The following is an 18250-nucleotide window of genomic DNA, read 5'->3' as shown; positions in this document are numbered from 1 at the left end:
ACACCATCTTCTGCAAGCTCAGGAAGGAGGCTCCAACACTAAATACCTTCAAGGTTTGGGGACCTTGATTCAGCACATGTAGGCATGGGTCTTCAATTCACTGATTTGCTGTATGGTGTTTTTATCATCCTGCTTGAAACAGGTTCCAAAATGAATGAGCAAAGAAAAGAAAAGGAAAGCGGATGTCACTGAAGGGTCCTGCCCAAGAAGACACAAAGAGACAGGTAACTTGCCATTTATGCGCATTCAAGGCACGTGTGACTTAGAACTGCCACCTGTAATACAAGATTGTCCCGTATTTCAATGCAAAATGCTGTATCCTGTATTGATAGTTTTGTCCTGTATTTCCGTTTTTTCTCTGTCTCTGCCAAGCTAGGGATCCTCTCCAAATGCATGTGCTTGAAAGGGTCTATGAAAGGTCATGTATTTAAACTCTGGGTAGCCAAACGGAGACAAATTTACACATGCATGTGCATGTGTGTGCACATATGTGCGACATATTCCAGAGGGACTGTCCTGTTAGGCTGCAATGGATTGTAATGGATCGCTTTGAAGTAACTTCAGCACCATATTTGGGAGGGATCACACACCCCAACTGCCCTGCCTGCATTTTGCCAGAACAAAGGTGGCAACCCTAGTGTGACTGCACGCACACATCAGCACAAACCTGGAAGTGGCCCTAATAGAGCTCAAAAATAGCAAAAATGGCATGGAAACAGTGTCTAGCAATCCCACAAGCCTTTGCTGTAGAGAGTTAAGAGTTTGAGAAAGGAGGTTTGTAGAGATTGGTTGTGGTGGAGTTTTGTGGATTTGGGGTTTTTTAAGGGTTTCCAAAGATTTACACAGTGTTTTCAGGGTTTTTTCAATGGTGTTCCAAATATACGCACTATCACTTAAACACATAGTGCCTCAGAAAGTATCCCCGTGTAAATGAGGAGTTGCCTGTATTCTGTTGCCCAAAGGCTCACCCAAATCTGGAGTCAGTCTTACCATCTAAGAGAAGCGAAAGGCTCGGTTAAGCCCAGAAACTAAAATTACCTAACTGCATCACTGACTCCCACATAAGCAGAAATGGGACTGCAGCCTACAGAACATGAAGAGCAATCCTCTGCATGTCTACAGAGGAGTAAATTCTGCTGAGTTCAGTGAAGCTTACTTTGATGTTCCTTCAGATGTTCATTGGGAATTCACACTGCAGAGTCCAAGTACAGAACTAACCAGTGAAAAATCTGTAACATGCCCATCCACAAGATTACATTCTTTTATTAGAATTAATAACCACGCTTTCTCTCACTTACAGAGGCACCTAAACACACACACACACACACATCATTTTATGGATTAGATTCAACAATGTACTAAATGAATGGGGGACAGAGAAATGCTGCTCAGTGGTCCACCCTTGGGAATTTCTGCTGCCCCAAGGCTGGATCCAGATCTCTGTACCAGTAAGCAAATGCATTTTTTTATAACCATAAGAGCAATTCTTCCTACACAAGAAGATACACCTCCTTCCTTCCACTCCGAAGTATTTCAAATAGGTAGTGAACCAGTAACACTATTTTGCATCCCTTATTAAACATGAGACCACTGATTGAAATCTATTACAAATAAATAAATAACAATAACAACTATTTCAACTGCCACAATTGCATTCACATTGCCTAAATCCAAGACAAAAAGCGTTTTTTAATTTGAGTTTAAGTGGCTGTGGGAAATGTACTCCCTCTTCCCTTCTACCTAAATTCCACCTCTATTTGGGTGGCTTTGCTGCCACTGACCTCGGTGGTGGTGGTGGCGGTTGTTATTTATTTTACTTTACTTTAATTAATTTAATTTAATTTATAATTTAATTTAATTTATACATACCCCGCCCATCTGGCTGGGTTTCCCCAGCCACTCTGGGGTAGGTTAGGAACACTTTAAGTTTTTTTATTATGTTTGGATGCAATAGTGAACACAGTCAGAGGTGGAGTAATTCATGTATGAAAGGAGATGGAAGCCAGAAAACCTGTTTATAGATCAGAAAATGTGTTATACCTGGGCAGACTATTGGTCCACCCAACTCAGTACTGTCTACTCTAAATGGCAACAGCTCTCCGGCCGCTTAACCAAAGGGTCTTTCTTATCACCTGCTGCTACCTGGGATCCTTTCAACTGGAGATGCCAAAGACTGAATCAGCAGGTAAAATAAAGCAAATATTCAGCCTTATGGAGTTCAATGGAACTTGCTTCCTAAGGAGTGTGCTTAATACCGCAAACTTCGTCTCAATGAGATTTCAAAAACTGTGAATGTATTGCATTCTTCAAAGAAGGCTTTAATGGTTAATTACTTTCACTGTTAAAAATGGGGATGAAAGGTGCGATTCCTTTAGCGTCAGCTTCCATCTGTTCACGTATTAAGATAGAAACTAGCATCTTTCCCCATTTTTCTCCTGTCTCCTTATTTTTGCACTGCTTCCTCTTAGCAGGCTATTCCAGTCTCTTTCTGGACTTCTTAATCATTCCTATTCCTCTCTTAACTAATCACTGGTTTTTACATCTTCCATGAGGTATTATGGCCAGAACCGAATGAGCTAATTCCAAGAAATATATAGTACCTGTTTCATGAGGCCATCATAACATTTTTCAACAAAATTATTCATTTCAGTGCATTCATGCCTGGAATTTGGACCACTGGCTTGAATGGTGCTTGTATCTTGCACAGACATCCATTACCATTCCTAGAAGAACTTTCCATGCATACAAAACCATAACAGAAAAAGGGGTTGGGGGGAAGATGACTCCTCACTTAGAGTCCACCTCCAGTGCTATCACTGATTTCTGAACAATCAATAAATCTTTCATTGCAGCAGTAGAGATGCATCATCAATTTTGAATCCCCTGAAGCCCATACATTTGGTATGGAACCATGTACTGATTTTTTTATTTTATTTTCTAAAAACCTGCTTTATCATTTTCATAACAGCTAACTAATGTATACCAACTAGTAGCTAAGACTGCAATTCTAACCACATCTACTCAGAAGGAAGTCCCACTGAATTCAATGGAGCTTCCCTCCCAGGTAAGTGGTACTAGAATTACAGCCTAGAACAGGGGAAGACTTTCATATCCCAGAAACTGAGCTGTTTCAGGAATTAGCCTGTGTCACTGCAAGCTGGCTGAAATTATTTTCACTGCCGATAATAAAGAGTGGCAGGAACAGATTGTGAAAAATACAACCATCTTATCAAGATTATTGGGACTACAGAGCAAGATGAAGTCATTTATAAAGATTTTGAACAACAGCGGGCCCAGGATGGAACCCTGTGGCAAGCCCCTTTTCACTTTTTCCCATGGTGAGGAACCACTGATGAGCACTCTTTGGGTTCGGTTAGTCAACGAGCTATAAATCCACCTAACAGCAGCATTGCCTAGCCCATATTTTACCAGCTTCTCTGCAAGAATATAATGGGCGACTCTGTCAAAAGCCTTACTGAAATTAAGATACCGTATTTTTTGCTCTATAAGACTCACTTTTTCCCTCCTAAAAAGTAAAGGGAAATGTGTGTGCGTCTTATGGAGCGAATGCAGGCTGCGCAGCTATTCCAGAAGCCAGAACAGCAAGAGGGATTGCTGCTTTCACTGCACAGCGATCCCTCTTGCTGTTCTGGCTTCTGAGATTCAGAATATTTTTTTTCTTGTTTTCCTCCTCCAAAAACTAGGTGCGTCTTGTGGTCTGGTGAGTCTTATAGAGCGAAAAATACGGTACATTGCATCCACAGCATTCCTCTAATCTACAAAGCTTATAACTCTTTCTCTCACTCTATATATATATACATAAAAGAATAGTCTGACATGACTTGTTTCTGAGAAACACATGCAGGCTTTTAGTAATCGCAGTAAGCTTTTCTAAGTGCTCACAGACAAACTGTTTAATGATGTGTTCAAGGACCTTCCCTGGTAATAAGCTGACCAGTTGGTAGCTGCCTGTGTCCTCTTCTTTCCCCTTTTTGAAGAAGGGCACCTTTTCCCACTTCCAGTCCACAGGGACCTCACTTGTTCTCCAAGAGTTCTCAAAGATTATAGACACAGGCTCTGTACCTGCTGCCAAAAGCAGCTTGCCAGGTGGAGCAGAGTCACTAGGGTAGCTTGCTGGAAGGTAGATCAGTGTTGCTCACTGGGAGGGAAAGGGGATGGGGCAAGGCAGTCAGCAAGGTGCAAAAGTACCAGCGGAGCCAATCCAGTACTCCTGCCAGTGCATTTGCACCATGCTACCTTCCGCACCCACCACTTCTCCCAGTAAGCAACAGCAACCCACCTGCTGGGAAGCTAGCAGAGTGGCTCTGCTCACCCAGCAAGCAGCTTCTACCTGCTTCCATGCTTGACAATTTGCTTCCAGGTTCAATTCAAGGTGTCAGTTTTGACTTCTAAAGCCATAAATGCTATAGAGCCAAAATACATCAAGAACCACTAAGTCTGCAGAAAAATATATACAATTTATTTATTGGTGGGTTTATTACCTGCTTTTTGTGGACGTCCTCCACAAGGTGGCTTAAAGCATACAAATCCAGATCCATAAAAGCATGTTTAAAAATATAACCGGTAATAATAAAAAAATTAAAACCTAAAGAGGCCACAGTTAACTTAGCTACACCCACACCCCAATACATAGCTGCTATTTATGACTCCATATTAAAACCTATGGAGAACAGAAATAGAAATTTGGACCTGCCTGCTTTGATTTCCCGCACTAGCAGAATTGTCGTAGGTGTCCCCCTACCCAGCTTCCAAAAATTGGAACAAACTCCCCATGGTGGTCTGTCTGGCCCCATTGCTGCTATTCTATCACAGCAAGGTGTTGTAGACATATCTGGTTTTATGCTGCTTCTCCCTTTTACCCTATTTAATTTTACTGGGTCAAAGCAATTGGGGTGTTGTTGTTTTTTGCATTATTCAGGACAGGTTTTTTTGGGGGGGGAGACTTGACTATTTTATGGAAACATAGAATATAAATTCTGATAATAAACAGCAATTCAAACAAGAAGTTAAACATTTCAACAAACGCCCCTAGCAATAACAACAACAAAAGCACCAAAACAGCAGTGAAACAACCATATAACAACAGACAGAATAAAAACATCATCCGCTTAAACACCCAAGAGAATTTAAAACATCTTGACTTGTCACCTGGAACTTAGCGAAGTAGGTGACATAAAAGTGTCCTTGAGGAAGGAATCGCACAGCTAAAGTATCCCTACACATAAGATTTCTGAATATCTTCCTTGCTCTCATCATCTTTAAAACCTCTACCCAAAGACTCTTTGAACCCTGGGCATATACAAAGTCCACACCACACACTTAAAGCCCATGACTTCCTCCATATAATCTTGGGAACTGTCATTTGTTAAGGGTGCAGGGAACTATAGATTTGTGAGAGGAAAACTACAGTTCTCGGGATTCTTTGCAGAAAGTAAAAAGGTAAAGGGACCCCTGACCATTAGGTCCAGTCGTGGACGACTCTGGGGTTGCAGCGCGCATCACACTTTATTGGCCGAGGGAACCGGCATGCAGCTTCCGGGTCATGTGGCCAGCATGACTAAGCCGCTTCTGGCGAATCAGAGCAGCGGACGGAAACGCCGTTTACCTTCTCGCCAGAGCAGTACCTATTTATCTACTTGCACTTCGTGCTTTCAAACTGCTAGGTTGGCAGGAGCAGGGACCGAGCAACGGGAGCTCACCCCATCATGGGGATTCAAACCGCCAACCTTCTGATCGGCAAGTCCTAGGCTCTGTGGTTTAACCCACAGCGCCACCCGCATTAAATATGTATTGTGAAGATCCCAACTGTTCATTGATCAGCCTCTGAATATTGCTTCTGCAAAAACGCCTTAGTCTCCTGTGCTGCTCTGCTCCACTCCCTGCAGAAACGCCACATTCCTGCAGCTTTCACAACCCCCTGCTCCTCCATAGTCCCTGTAACAATATAAATAATGCACCAATGTGCAGAGCATCTAACAGAATTACACAGGTGGAAGATTATTATTTATCATGATGATACTCCGCCTTTTATCCAAGGAGCTCCCTGCTTTATCCCCACAAAATACCAAGTAAGGCGAGTCTTAAAACAGACTGACTGCCGCCATGACAGAGTCAGGATTAGAACCCGGGTCTCCCCACTCCTAGTCCAGTGCTTTCTCCATTATACCACACTACCTCTCAATTCAAGCCACTAGACTGGAGGATAAGCGAAAGGCCATGTGGAAAATGGATCTGAATGAAGGCAGGGGGAGAGGTAGCACAAATCATATCAGGGAGGCATGTTCCAGTCTGGATCCCCCCTTGTAACATCAAAACATACAACATGGCCAGGTTTTCTGAATGCCCCAATTTGTAACCTGCCCCTGCTACTGCTTTAAATGCAATATACCATGAATTTAATATTCTTCCAGTCCTTCCCATGAAAACTTCGCTAATGCAGACCTCCGTAATCTGCATTCTTTCTGATTTTGGCATATGTTAGGAACCTATATCACTTGTTATTCCAGACATTGCTCTTAAGGCAGCCAAATTTAATGCATCCCATCATTGTGTTTATATATGGAGGAGTGAGATGTACTGTAACATATCTGAAAATATGCCATGAGGTAGCTTGCATAACATGGGATATATAGAGATGAACAGACCTGCCATCCGTATTCAAGTTGTGCTTTAACAGACATGAGAAATGGATGTCTAGGGTACTCTAGATAATCTCCCCACTCTCCCTGCTCAGGATAAAGTAGTAACCAATTGATATTTTGTTCTTGAGGCCCCAAACATAAGAACAGTCTCCTGGACCAGGCCAAAGGTCCAGCATCGTCTTCTGACAGCGAGCAGGACCCGAATGCAGAGGTGCTCTTCCTGGTGTGATCCTGAGGACTACAACTGGTAAACAGAGGCATAGTGCCTGACAGTGGAGCAGCCATCAGGTTCTTCTGCCTCCATCAAGTTCTGCATCCCAACCTTCCCATGCTGAGTGGGGAAGGTCAGGGCTGATGCTCAACGGACACATGCATGCCTCTCCCCCTGCTTTTAAACACTGTGTGTTGAAGTGAATGCCTGGACATAATTTCTATATGTATTATATTGGAAGCAAAGCCAATATTTTTCAATGTGCCTTGTAATAGTGCTGGAAGTTGTGGGCCAGGGTTTGGGAGAAAAGCTGAAGGCTCCAGCCCACCAGCAGCAGCCCAGCAGTGCCAGGGGGAAACTCCGAATGTGCAGGTATGCTGTGATACGTCTTTGATTTTACCAACCAGCAATATTATTAATCCAATTTTATTATGCAAAACCAAGAATATTTATGGTGATCCATTGTTGCAGGGGCCATAGGCCAGTGCCTGCTCTGCCCATTGGGCAATCTGGCTCAGTTTGGGAATGCTTCTATGGAGATGAATCCCAGAATTCTCCCCACCCCATACGTCCTTCCTTCCTTCAGACAGAAGCAGACATGGTGTGTGGAACTAGACCAGGGGAAGAAGTGGCTGTCCCATTGCTGGGGATGGGGATTGCCATTTCCTCATGCCAGCAATGGGGCAGCCAGCTGGAGGAGGAAGGCATCGGTCCAGTATATCTGAAGGAGCGTCTCCACCCCCATCATTCTGCCAGGTCACTGAGGTCCAGCACCAAGGGCCTTCTGGCAGTTCCCTCACTGTGAGAAGCCAAGTTACAGGGAACCAGGCAGAGGGCCTTCTTGGTAGTGGCACCCGCCCTGTGTAACGCCCTCCCACCAGATGTCAAAGAGAAGAACAACTACCAGACTTTTAGAAGACATCTGAAGGCAGCCCTGTTTAGGAAAGCTTTTAATGTTTAAATTACTTTTGTATTTTAATATTTTGTTGGAAGCTGCCCAGAGTGGCTGGGGAAACCCAGCCAGATGGGTGGGGTATAATAATAATAATAATAATAATAATAATAATAATAATAATAATAATAATATAGATCACAGTCTTTAAGCAAACATAGAGCTGGAAAGGCTTCAGAGAAGAGCGACCCAAATGATGAAGGGGCAGAGCAACTTCCCTATGTGGAAATGTTACAGCATTTGCAACTTTTCTCTAAAATAAGCAAGATGCGAGGTGATAGAAGTTTACAAAACTATACGCAGCATGCTGAACATGGATAGAGAAAAGTTTTCCCCCTCTCTAACAACTACTAAAACTTGTGGACGTCCAATGAAGCTGAATGTTGGAAGATTCAAGACAGAGAAAAGAAAGTACTCATAAACTATGGAACTCGCTGCCACAGGAGGCAGAGATGGGCACCAACTTGGATGGCTTTAGAAGACGACTGGACATACGCATGGAGGCCAATGCTATCAACAGCTACCAGCCAAAATGGCTATATTCTATCTCTGCTGTTGGAAGAAGCATGCTGGGAATCAGAGGTGGGCAGAGAACTGTTGTGCTCATGTCCCGCTTGCAGGCTTCCCATGGGCATCTGGTTGGCCACTGTGAGAAGAGGCTCCTGGACTAGATGAGCCATTGGCTTGATTCAGCAGACTCCTATGTCATTATGAAAGCAGATCACACTTAAAATTCATAAGCAACAAGTATGTGGACCACAGCAAGGTCCCTCCCTAAAGGTTGGCCAAACTGCTGTGGTGGCACCGGAGAGTTGCCAGTTGCAGTCCAATTTCTGTGAGGGCAGAGAAACCTGTCAGTTCGGGTAGAATCAAAAACTTCACACAGTTGAGCAGAGGGGGCAGGCTGAGGGAAGGCGTTGAAAAGGCAAGTTGCCCGAAAGAAGGAGCAGAGAACGGAACAGACTGAGAAAAGAGGCATCGGAAAGAAGGGAAGGACGTGGAGCTGAGAGCTTAAGGCAAAGGCCAGTGGAGACAGAGAGCTGAATCAAGAATAGGCTTAACGAGAGAAGAGACTCTGAAGAAATTACACAGCATGCATGTATACTCTGGGATGTATAGGGATGTATACTCTGGAGAAAGGTGTGTCACAGAGGCAGGTTAAAAGGAAGCTAAAGGAAGGAGAATTTGGAGACCATGCTCACATGAACTACTATAACTAACTCTAAATACAGTGGTACCTCCGGTTACGAACTTCATTCGTTCCAAAGGTCTGTTCTTAAGCCGAAACCGTTCATAACCTGAGGCGTGCTTTCGCTAATGGCGCCTCCCGCTGCTGCCGCACTGCCAGTACACAACTTCCACTCACATCCCGGGGCAAAGTTCACAACCGGGAGCATCTACTTTCGGGTTAGCAGAGCTTGTAACCCGCAGTGTTCGCAAGGAGAACGGAACGTAACACGAGGTTCCACTGTATATGTAAAAATAAAAACATGTGAAATAATGTCTCCCTTTCACTCCTGCCTCCGCTTAGATATCAATAGCTACTAGGCATGATGGTTGTACTAAGTTCAGTACCAGGGGCAATATGCCTCTGAAAACCAGTGACTTCGAAGGGAACTTGAGCAGGAGGGTGCTACAGCGTTCAGATCCTGGTTGTAGGCTTTCCAAAGGTTGGCTACTGTAGGAACAGAATCCTGGACTGGATGATGATGATGATGATGATGATAATTTATTATTTGTTTCCCCAGCCACTCTGGGTGGCTTCCAATCAAGTGTTAAAAACAATACAGCATTAAATATTAAAAACTTCCCTAAACAGGGCTGCCTTCAGATGTCTTTTAAAGAGAAGATAGCTGCTTATTTCCTTCACATCTGAAGGGAGGGCATTCCACAGGGCGGGCGCCACTACCGAGAAGCCCCTCTGTCTGGTTCCCTGTAACCTCACTTCTCGCAATGAGGGAACCGTCAGAAGGCCCTCGGCGCTGGACCTCAGTGTCCAGGCTGAGCGATTGGGGTGGAGACGCTCCTTCAGGTATACAGGACTGAAGCCTTTGGACTGATGTGTCTTTGGACTGATCCAGCACAGCTCTCCTTATGTTCATTCCCCTTTCTCTGTTTTCCCTGCTTTATAATTTAAACAGCAGGCTCCTTGGGGCAGGGAGCTGTCCTCTCGTACTATATTACTCAGTGGAGGCTACTGCATTTGAGTGTCCCACCAACCTCAGTCTGCTCTAGGTCAGCCTTACAACCTCTCCAGCTAATCTCAGTGTTGCCCCCCGGAGAACTCACAAGGGGGGGGGGAGGATGGGGACAGAAGTAGTTGGCTGCTGTGCCTGTCATTGGCTCTGGGTCAAGAAAAAAGGCTTTCTCTATGGTGGCATCCAAGCTATAGAAATCGCCTCCTAGACAGATTAACTTTGGCCTGTCATTGCTGGTATTCTGTCACCAAATAAAGACTTTTCTGTTGAGGCAAGCGTTTGATGTGCATTCTCATTCGCGTCTCCCTGCTGTATTGATCTGCACTGCTGCCGTCTTATTGTATTGGATTTGTATGATATTTTGTCCGATTCATTTTTTAAAACTTTGTAAGCCACCTGCAGCCGGAAATTGGTGTGAAAACCCCAAGAATAAATAAATACCGCAGCACTGTGACCGGGTGACCCTAAGGGGAGGGGTTAGGCAGGGGTGGCACAGCCCATTTTGCCACCTGAGGCTAAACATGAAGTGCCGCCCTGCCCTGCTGCTGCTCCTCCTGCCGGCACATCTGCTGCTGCCAACACCACCTGCTCTGCCACCGCCGTGCGCCCTGCCAGGCGGTGCCAATTTCAAGCAAGATTGTGCCACTTTGGGGCAAGATCTTGCCCCAAATGGATCTGATCTTGCCTGAAATCAGCACTGACGCTGGTGATGCACATGCTGGAGTGCTGCCTGGGGGGCTTCTTACACCCGAGTCAGAGGCCTTGCCCTCCTTCATCAATGGCTGGGCTGGCTCTGGGGTTAGGTCAAAAAAGTAATGGCAGCAGGCGAGGGGAAAGAGCTGCACCTAATTGCACATTTTGATCTGAACCAGAAGCAACCCAAGTGGTACCCTCCAGATGTTGACAGACTACAACTCCCATAATCTCTGGCCTTTGACTGTTGTAGTCCTCCAGCAACATCTGGCAGACACTATCTAGGCCAGGCTTCCTTAAACTCAGCCCTCCAGATGTTTTTGGCCTACAACTCCCATAATCCCTAGCTAGCAGGACCAGTGGTCAGGGATGATGGGAGCTGTAGTTCCAAAACATCTGGAGGGCCCAGTTTGAGGAAGCCTGATCTAGGCCGTATCTGACAGGAGCCAATTCTTTGTCGCCATGCTTCTGGTGTGGCCAACTTGTGGGATGCTTTTTCGTTTTCTTACTCCTCAATTCTCTCCCTCCCTTGTGCTTGCACACATTCAGCGAACTACAACACAAAACACATGCCACAAATAGTTAAGATGGGGTTGCAGAAGCCTGGAGCAGAAGACCAAAGAGCCAAGTTATTTATGAAATAGCTCTGGGACTGCAGGAGTCTCTATTCTTCAGTGGTTAGTAGAGAGGAAATTAATCTAGCTCCCAAAGGCAAGGAGCAGTGAATATTATCCTAGGTGAAAAGGTTCTGAATGTTAAATGGTGAACTCCTGAATGACGGATGCCAGCAAGGTTGTTCCTCTGAGGGAGAAATTCCAAGCACTGAAGACTACAGGATATAGTTGATACTGTCATCCCATATCACGGCTTGTGAGATTAATGCAAATCTCACATTAAAGTTCTTCCAGATTTGGAAACGGGGTTTTTTCTTTTTCTAATGAAAGCGCAGAGTTCTGGAGAAATCCACCTGGGATTCTACACTCAATAACAGATATAGCTAACAGCACTACTATTGCGGACAAAAAGAACAACAACCCACAGTCTAAGAATCAAAGATAATTATGGCAAAATAATCAAGCAGAGTAAGAGACTGATAGAGGAGACAGGGAAGACCAAAACCACAAAATCAGCAATGCTCTTACAAAGAGGAAGTTGGTAATAGGCATCTTATGAAGTGGGCTCCAGTCCATCAGAGCTTATGCCGTAATATATCTAATAGCCTAAAATGCTAGAGAACTCTTTATGGGTTTCCTGTAACAGACTAAGATGTCTCTCTGGAGCTGGCAGCAGAGTACAAGTGTTGAATGGGAGAGTATTTCAGAAAACGGACAGATACAGGCTTCGTCTGTCGATCCTGAACAGAATCCAATTCTTGAATTAAGAGGATGCGGCCTAATTACCCTTAAGTCTTAAAACTTCTGCTGATGCTACTGAAATTGTGAAGCCACCCACCTAAGTCTGTTTGATTTCCCTAAGAGAATCCCGTCCTCTCTAAAGGTGTCGCCTTTGATTCCCACATCACTCATAGCTGTGGGAGCCCAGAATAAGATTTATTAATGCAGACATCAACTGGGAGGAAGAAGGAAGGAAGGAGCCGCATCACAAAGATGCTAAAAGAAAGGCAGATTTGGGCTGCGTCCAGAATCACAATCCCCCCCCCCTCAGTTTCTAGGAAGAACAGCAGCCTGCTGGCAGCCATGTGTACCAGGAAGGCAGGCCTAGGGAATATGGCCTTTCACATTTGAGAGCCTCTTAATTCACTGTTGCAAAATGAAATGCATTAAGTACAGAGCAAGGAATCCGCCTTACAGTAACTTCAGAGGATCGGCCTATCTTCTTCAGTGTTCTCTACACTGACTGACAGAGGCTCTCCAGGATTTCAGACAAGTCCTCCATGGAGATGCCAGGGATAAAATATGGGACCTTCTGAATGCAAGCCCATGCTAACCTATGACACTTCCTCAAATACACGTGTGCTCTGAGTTATGGGAGTTTGCACGTGCCTGCAACTCACACCCACTGACCCCAAAGAGTCCTTCTATTACCAAACTGTGTTGTGGGGGGCTGACAACTGTTACTCAGTGGGCATAAGACACTTAACAGCCCTCTCACCTTAATTATTGACTCAGGTGTCCCAGGTCGGAGCCCTGGCATGAAAAGCAGGTCTAGTAGCACCTTAAGAACAGAACATTTAGTAAATGCAGATGCTCCCTTTTCTGGTTTCCCCCAGTACTTTTGATCTAGGATTGCAGGAAAAAATAGCCTGATCTGCTCCTGCGTCCTCTAACAGCAGTTTAATCTGCTGGTACCATTTTTTAAAAAAAAATAAAAAAATAAAACTTCACCCTCTAATTCCTGAAGACCAAATTACTCTTTAGGCACAGTCACAGAGGTCAGTTCAAAAGATGGCAATCCTAAATTAGTATTGGCATATCGAAGAGCTGCTCAACATATTACTGAGCTGCATGCCTATGTTCACCAATTAGTGTCCATTCAACAAGATGCTTTAGTGACTAAGGAGGGGGAATGGTCAGAATACCAGGACCAGGGGAGTAATCCCATGAAGCTGATTGGCTGGTGATTCAAGAGAGGCAGATGCGGGAGAACTTAAGATTCAGTTCACCTTTAAAGCCAAAATTACCAAAGCCACGTTTTCTGAAACAATATGAGAACCGAAACATAGCCATCCCTCGAAATCTGCACTTATCCAACTTTTGCAATGATCCATCCAACAAATGTTTACAAAAATGCACACAGATTAGGTAAAAGTGTGCATAAAAATGAATATATTAATGAAAATAGCATACAAAAAACTGCATATTAGAAAGATTTGTTAGTCAACAAAATGGATATTAGTATTTTTAAAAATGCATTTATTAGGATAAATTTACACTAAAATGATGGAGAATTTTCAAGAGGATTTTTAAAAAGAAAATTCATGAATTGCTGCAGCAGACATGTGATGAACCAAAGGCTGGAGAAGAGAAGCTGTGAGAACCGAAACTGACAGTCCTCACAATCCCTAAGGACAGGCAAAAAGAAGTACTTCTTTACATAGTGGATAATATTGCAGCCACAAGGTGTGGTGATAGCCACTGGTTTTAAATTGGGATTAGGCAAATACACTGAGCTTGCTAGTTGAGTTGACTATATGCTACCTCCAAGTTCAGATGCAACATGGCTCTGAATACCAGTTGATTAGGAAGAACAGCAGCAAAAAAGCAATTGCCCTCACGTCCAGCTTGTGGGTCCCTAAAGAAACATCTGACAGGCCACTGTAGACAACAGGAAGCCTTTGGTTTCGTCCAGAAGGCCTATTTTGAAGGTCTCTATCTTCTTCCCAGCTCCCACTTTTATCATGTCTGGAGCTGTTAATGGCCGGACACTCTCTGCAAGGCTCACTCCTTGCAACATCTAATTATAGGGCATGGAGCCCGTTCAGGCAAAGAGGAAACCCAAGCTTCGAAACTGTGCAGAATGCCAAGCGCACACACAAAGCTCAGCCGGCCTGGCCAGCAGCCAGACTGCTGGAGAAAGCTTGCAACACCTAGCAAAGGATGCCTGGAATACTGCCTTGTCTCACACCCTAGCAATAGGCTGGCTTTCCCCGCTGCAGAGATGCCACCATCCCTGGAGCCGGGTGGCCGAGCCCTGGCTGTTTCAACGCCAAGCTTCCCGTTAGCCCATTCCGCCAGGACTCCCCTTCCCAAGAGACACCTGGGCAGGCTGGAGAGTGCCCCCGAGCATGTGCAGAGTTCCCCCACTAGTGAGCGATCCCACGCAAGGAGAGTAGAGCGGGCTGATTTACGCCGGCGGCACCTCTCCTTTAAAAGGAGGAAGGTAAGACTGCACCAATGGGCGAGTGGGCTCCCCACCCCTCCCCACTCTTACGCAATACACCCGCTCCAAGGCCCTGGCCGGATCGGAGCAAGAGGCAACTACTACTCCAACCCCCCACCCTCCCGATCCACGCGTTATTTCTTCTTCGCTCCTCCAATCGCCATTTCCTCCCCCTCGCCTTTCAGGTGTCGTCCCCCCCCCCCCAGCAAAGAGCAACCCCGCTTCTTCCTCTCCGCCCTCCCCTCGGTTTTTCCTCGCCAGGCAGACACGCGCTGCCAGCCACCCCCGCTCCCCAGCGTGGAGCCAGGCAACCAGCTCGCCAGCCAGCCAGCTCCCACTCCCCCCCCCCGCCCCACGCCGCGTCCCCACTCCGCAGCCCACGCACTCGTAAGCGCGCAGGCGGAGAGAGCGCACCTCCCGGCGAGGGGGAGCCCCCCGCGTGTTTCCCCCCTCCCCACCCCGCACAGCCAACTGCCCGACCCGCTGCCAAAGAACATCCGATCGCCGTCGCGATCCCTTCCCTTTCTCCCCCGGGGGCTACCCGCCCCGCCACGTGCTTTTGCTGCGCGCCCGCGGGAGCCCGGCGAGCAAGCGCTTCTCCCGGCTGGAGAGCCCAGCAGCAGCACCGCCGCCGCCACTGCAGTGAAGGCGCAACCCTCCGCAGCCACCCCTCTCCTTGCTCGGCGCCGCCGGGAAATCAATCTTCGACGGAGGGAAGCGGCAGGGCGGCGTCGGGACCGAGAGAAAGGCGCTTCCCTCCCCCCCAAAAAAGGATCGCGGGTTGGAGAGGGATCGCCCGCCCCCACGCATCAAATTGTTGCCTGGTGGGGCTCCGCAGCGTGCGTCATGGCTGCGCAGCGCGGGCGAGCCCCTCACTCTCTCCAGGACCCCCACTCTCTCGGTAGATCCCCCACCCGCGACGAGCCACGCTGGGGAAGGGGCTGCCGCCGCCCCGCCGCTACCAGGCCCGCCTCTCCCTAGCCAGCCCCCGGCCGGGCCTCCCAGACTGCAAGCCGTGGGGTAGGCAGCCGGTTAGCCGTCCAGGCCCCGACGCAAACCCCGAAGCGGCGAGAGGGGAGTAGAGGGGGGGGGTCCGTCTTTGCTTTAGGGTGGGGGGGAGGGTGCTGGGGGGGGTCGCCGCTGCGCGTCTCCTCTCCCGCCCATCCCGTGCCCGTGCGAGGCGCGGCGCCGGCTCCTTACTTGCCAATTTCCTCGTACAGCTGATACTCGTCGGTGAAGCGGGTGCAGGTCACGGTCGTGGCCATCGCGGCTGCAGCTTCGCTCCGCAATGAGCCGCCCGGGCTCCGCTCCGGCTTCGGCTCCGGCTGGCAGCGGGGGGAGGAGGGGCGGGGGCGCGAGCTTGGCTGGCAGGCGGGGAGGAGGAGGAGGAAGAAGGAAGGAGGGGGGGCGACGCCGCCGCTTCAGATCGGGGGTGAGCGAGAGAGAGAGAGAGACGCCCAGCCCGCTGCGTGCGGCAGAAGGCGGCTCCTGCAACGCGAGCGAGCGAAGCTCCTCGGCGAACAGCGAGCCCGGCACTGGGCAGAGCCCGGGAGAGCTGCCAGGGGAGGGCCGCCGGCAAGCGGCAGCCTCGGGGGAGGGCGATCCACCCTACCGCGCACCAGCCGCCCCCGGGCGGAGGAGGGGGGGATCACGGCAGCCCCTTTCCCCGGCGCCGCCCAAGCGGAGCGCCCTGCTCAGCCTCGACGGGGCGGCGCAGGTGGGGATCGCCCGCAGCTCGAGGAAGCGGCTCGCTCGGACCTCGCGGGTTCCCTTTTTCTCCCCAACCCCGGTCCGCCCGCACCTGCCTCGGGGAACTTCCGCGCGCAACGGAGGGGCCGTTCCCCACGTGCGCCGCCCGCCCCGAGTTCTACCAGCCTCGCTCCCGTGCAGCCCAATCAGAACCACTCCCTTGTCCTCTGCAGTTACGCGCCCACCCACTTCTCTGGTTGGCAGCCTACTTGGCAGGGCTGTTGGGAAGATAACTTGGAGGGTGCGCGCGTGCGTGTGAGTGAGTGAAGCGCAACTCATCATCTTCGGCCCAAACAGGTCCCTCCCGAGGGATACCTACTTTTACGGCGCGATCCTAAGCATCTTTACTCAGAAGTAATGCCCACTGTTATTGGGACGCGGGTGGCACTGTGGGTTAAACCACAGAGCCTAGGACTTGCCAATCAGAAGGTCGGCAGTTCGAATCCCCACGACGGGGAGAGCTCCCATTGCTTGGTGCCTGCTCCTGCCAATCCAGCAGTTCGAAAGCACGTCAAAGTGCAAGTAGATAAATAGGTACCGCTCCAGCGGGAAGGTAAACAGCGTTTCCGTGCGTTGCTCTGGTTTCGCCAGAAGCGGCTTAGTCATGCTGGCCACATGACCCAGAAGCTGTACGCCGGCTCCCTTGGCCAATAAAGTGAGATGAGCGCCACAACCACAGAGTCGGCCACAACTGGATCTAATGGTCAGGGGTCCCTTTACCTTTTAAGGCCCACTGTGCTCAGGGGGACTTACTCCCCAGTAAGTGCGTTAAGGTTTGCACTTTGCAGTCAGAGCCCAGGTTTGCAGTTAGGGCACCACAGTCCATGTTTTTGCTCCATTCTCATCTTTCCCTGGTCCAATTCCGAGACAGCTCTCTCTGTGCGCGTCCATTGGAGTTCCACTGCGAATATAACATCACAGATGGGAAGCCTTCAGCACTCCAGGGATGGTTGGACTCCCTTCAGCCCCAGGCAGCTTAGCCAATGCTTAAAAACGATGGGAGTTGTAGCACAACAGCCAGCGTGGTGTAGTGGTTAGAATATTAGACTATGCCCTTGGAGACCAGGGTTCAAATCCCCACTCTGCCATGAAGGCCTACTGGGTGATCTTGGGCTACTTACCATTTGTGGGCCTGACCTACCTCGCAGGGTTGTTTTGTGAGGATAAAATGGTGAGAGGGAGCAGTGTGTTGCCACCTTGCGCTCCTTGGATAAAAGGTGGGATACAGATTAATATCAATGGACACCTGGAGGTTCTGCACCCCTGACAGTCATGCTCTCTTAAACACCCTTCAGATGGAGGCTCCACAGATCCAAAGACCCATTTCCTGCCTGCAAGTTAGAGCCTCTGCCACTGCCCACTGGTGGTGCCTTGGAGACTGTAATAACCACTCCTTTATAGATGGGACTCCGCCTATGGCTTTACAGCCGTCATTACAGGGATGATGGCTGGATTTGCTCTTCCTGGCGCTGCAGTTCCAGTTGCTGCTATGGAAACAGGATCGTGGACCAGTTAGGCCGCTGGCCTGATCTAGCAGGGCTTCCTTACATTCTTACAAGTAACGTCGTAGAATAATAGCCAGAGATGCCACATCACCTAAAACACTGGTCTTCAGCTGGTGGGTCGGGGCCTGCTGGTGGGTTGTAACCTGTCCAAAGGTGGGTCACAACGGCAACCGCTGTACAAAATATATGGTGCAAAATTTAAAAAGTGGGTTCCCAGATGCATCTTTCCGTTAAAGCTGGGCCCTTGTTCTGAAAAGGTTGGGGAACGTTGACCACAGTAATGTATGCAGACATGCATATTACAGTTTGTCATTTACTTATCCTCCTAGTGGTGCAGCAATAAAATTGCTAGCTATTTGCAATGCTAAGCAGTGCCTGGGGTGGTTTCAAATTGGATGGGGGACCGAGATTCCTGCATTGCAGTGGGTTGGGCTAGATGA

General features: G+C 48.2%; 1 protein-coding gene across 21 annotated transcripts in view; it reads right to left on the bottom strand.

Annotated features, from left to right (window-relative positions):
• CAMK2B (calcium/calmodulin dependent protein kinase II beta) overlaps nucleotides 1–16246 on the bottom strand; it is a 217973-nt gene extending 201727 nt beyond the window's left edge. For 2 of the 21 annotated variants that reach the window (XM_077919878.1, XM_077919874.1), the window contains exon 1: nucleotides 15757–16240. In XM_077919878.1, coding sequence (XP_077776004.1) covers nucleotides 15757–15821 — 65 coding nt within the window. In that variant the 5' untranslated portion in view covers nucleotides 15822–16240. Of the gene's footprint in view, nucleotides 1–15756 lie in introns of all 21 variants that reach the window. The other 19 variants (XM_077919884.1, XM_077919890.1, XM_077919886.1 and 16 more) reach the window with 17 other exon arrangements.
• Nucleotides 16247–18250: the final 2004 nt, after the last annotated feature.

This window comes from Podarcis muralis, chromosome 15 (assembly GCF_964188315.1).
Source record: "Podarcis muralis chromosome 15, rPodMur119.hap1.1, whole genome shotgun sequence".
Classification (NCBI taxonomy): domain Eukaryota; kingdom Metazoa; phylum Chordata; class Lepidosauria; order Squamata; family Lacertidae; genus Podarcis; species Podarcis muralis.
Note: the sequence above shows the minus strand (reverse complement) of the source record. Positions and strands in the feature narration are given on the sequence as shown.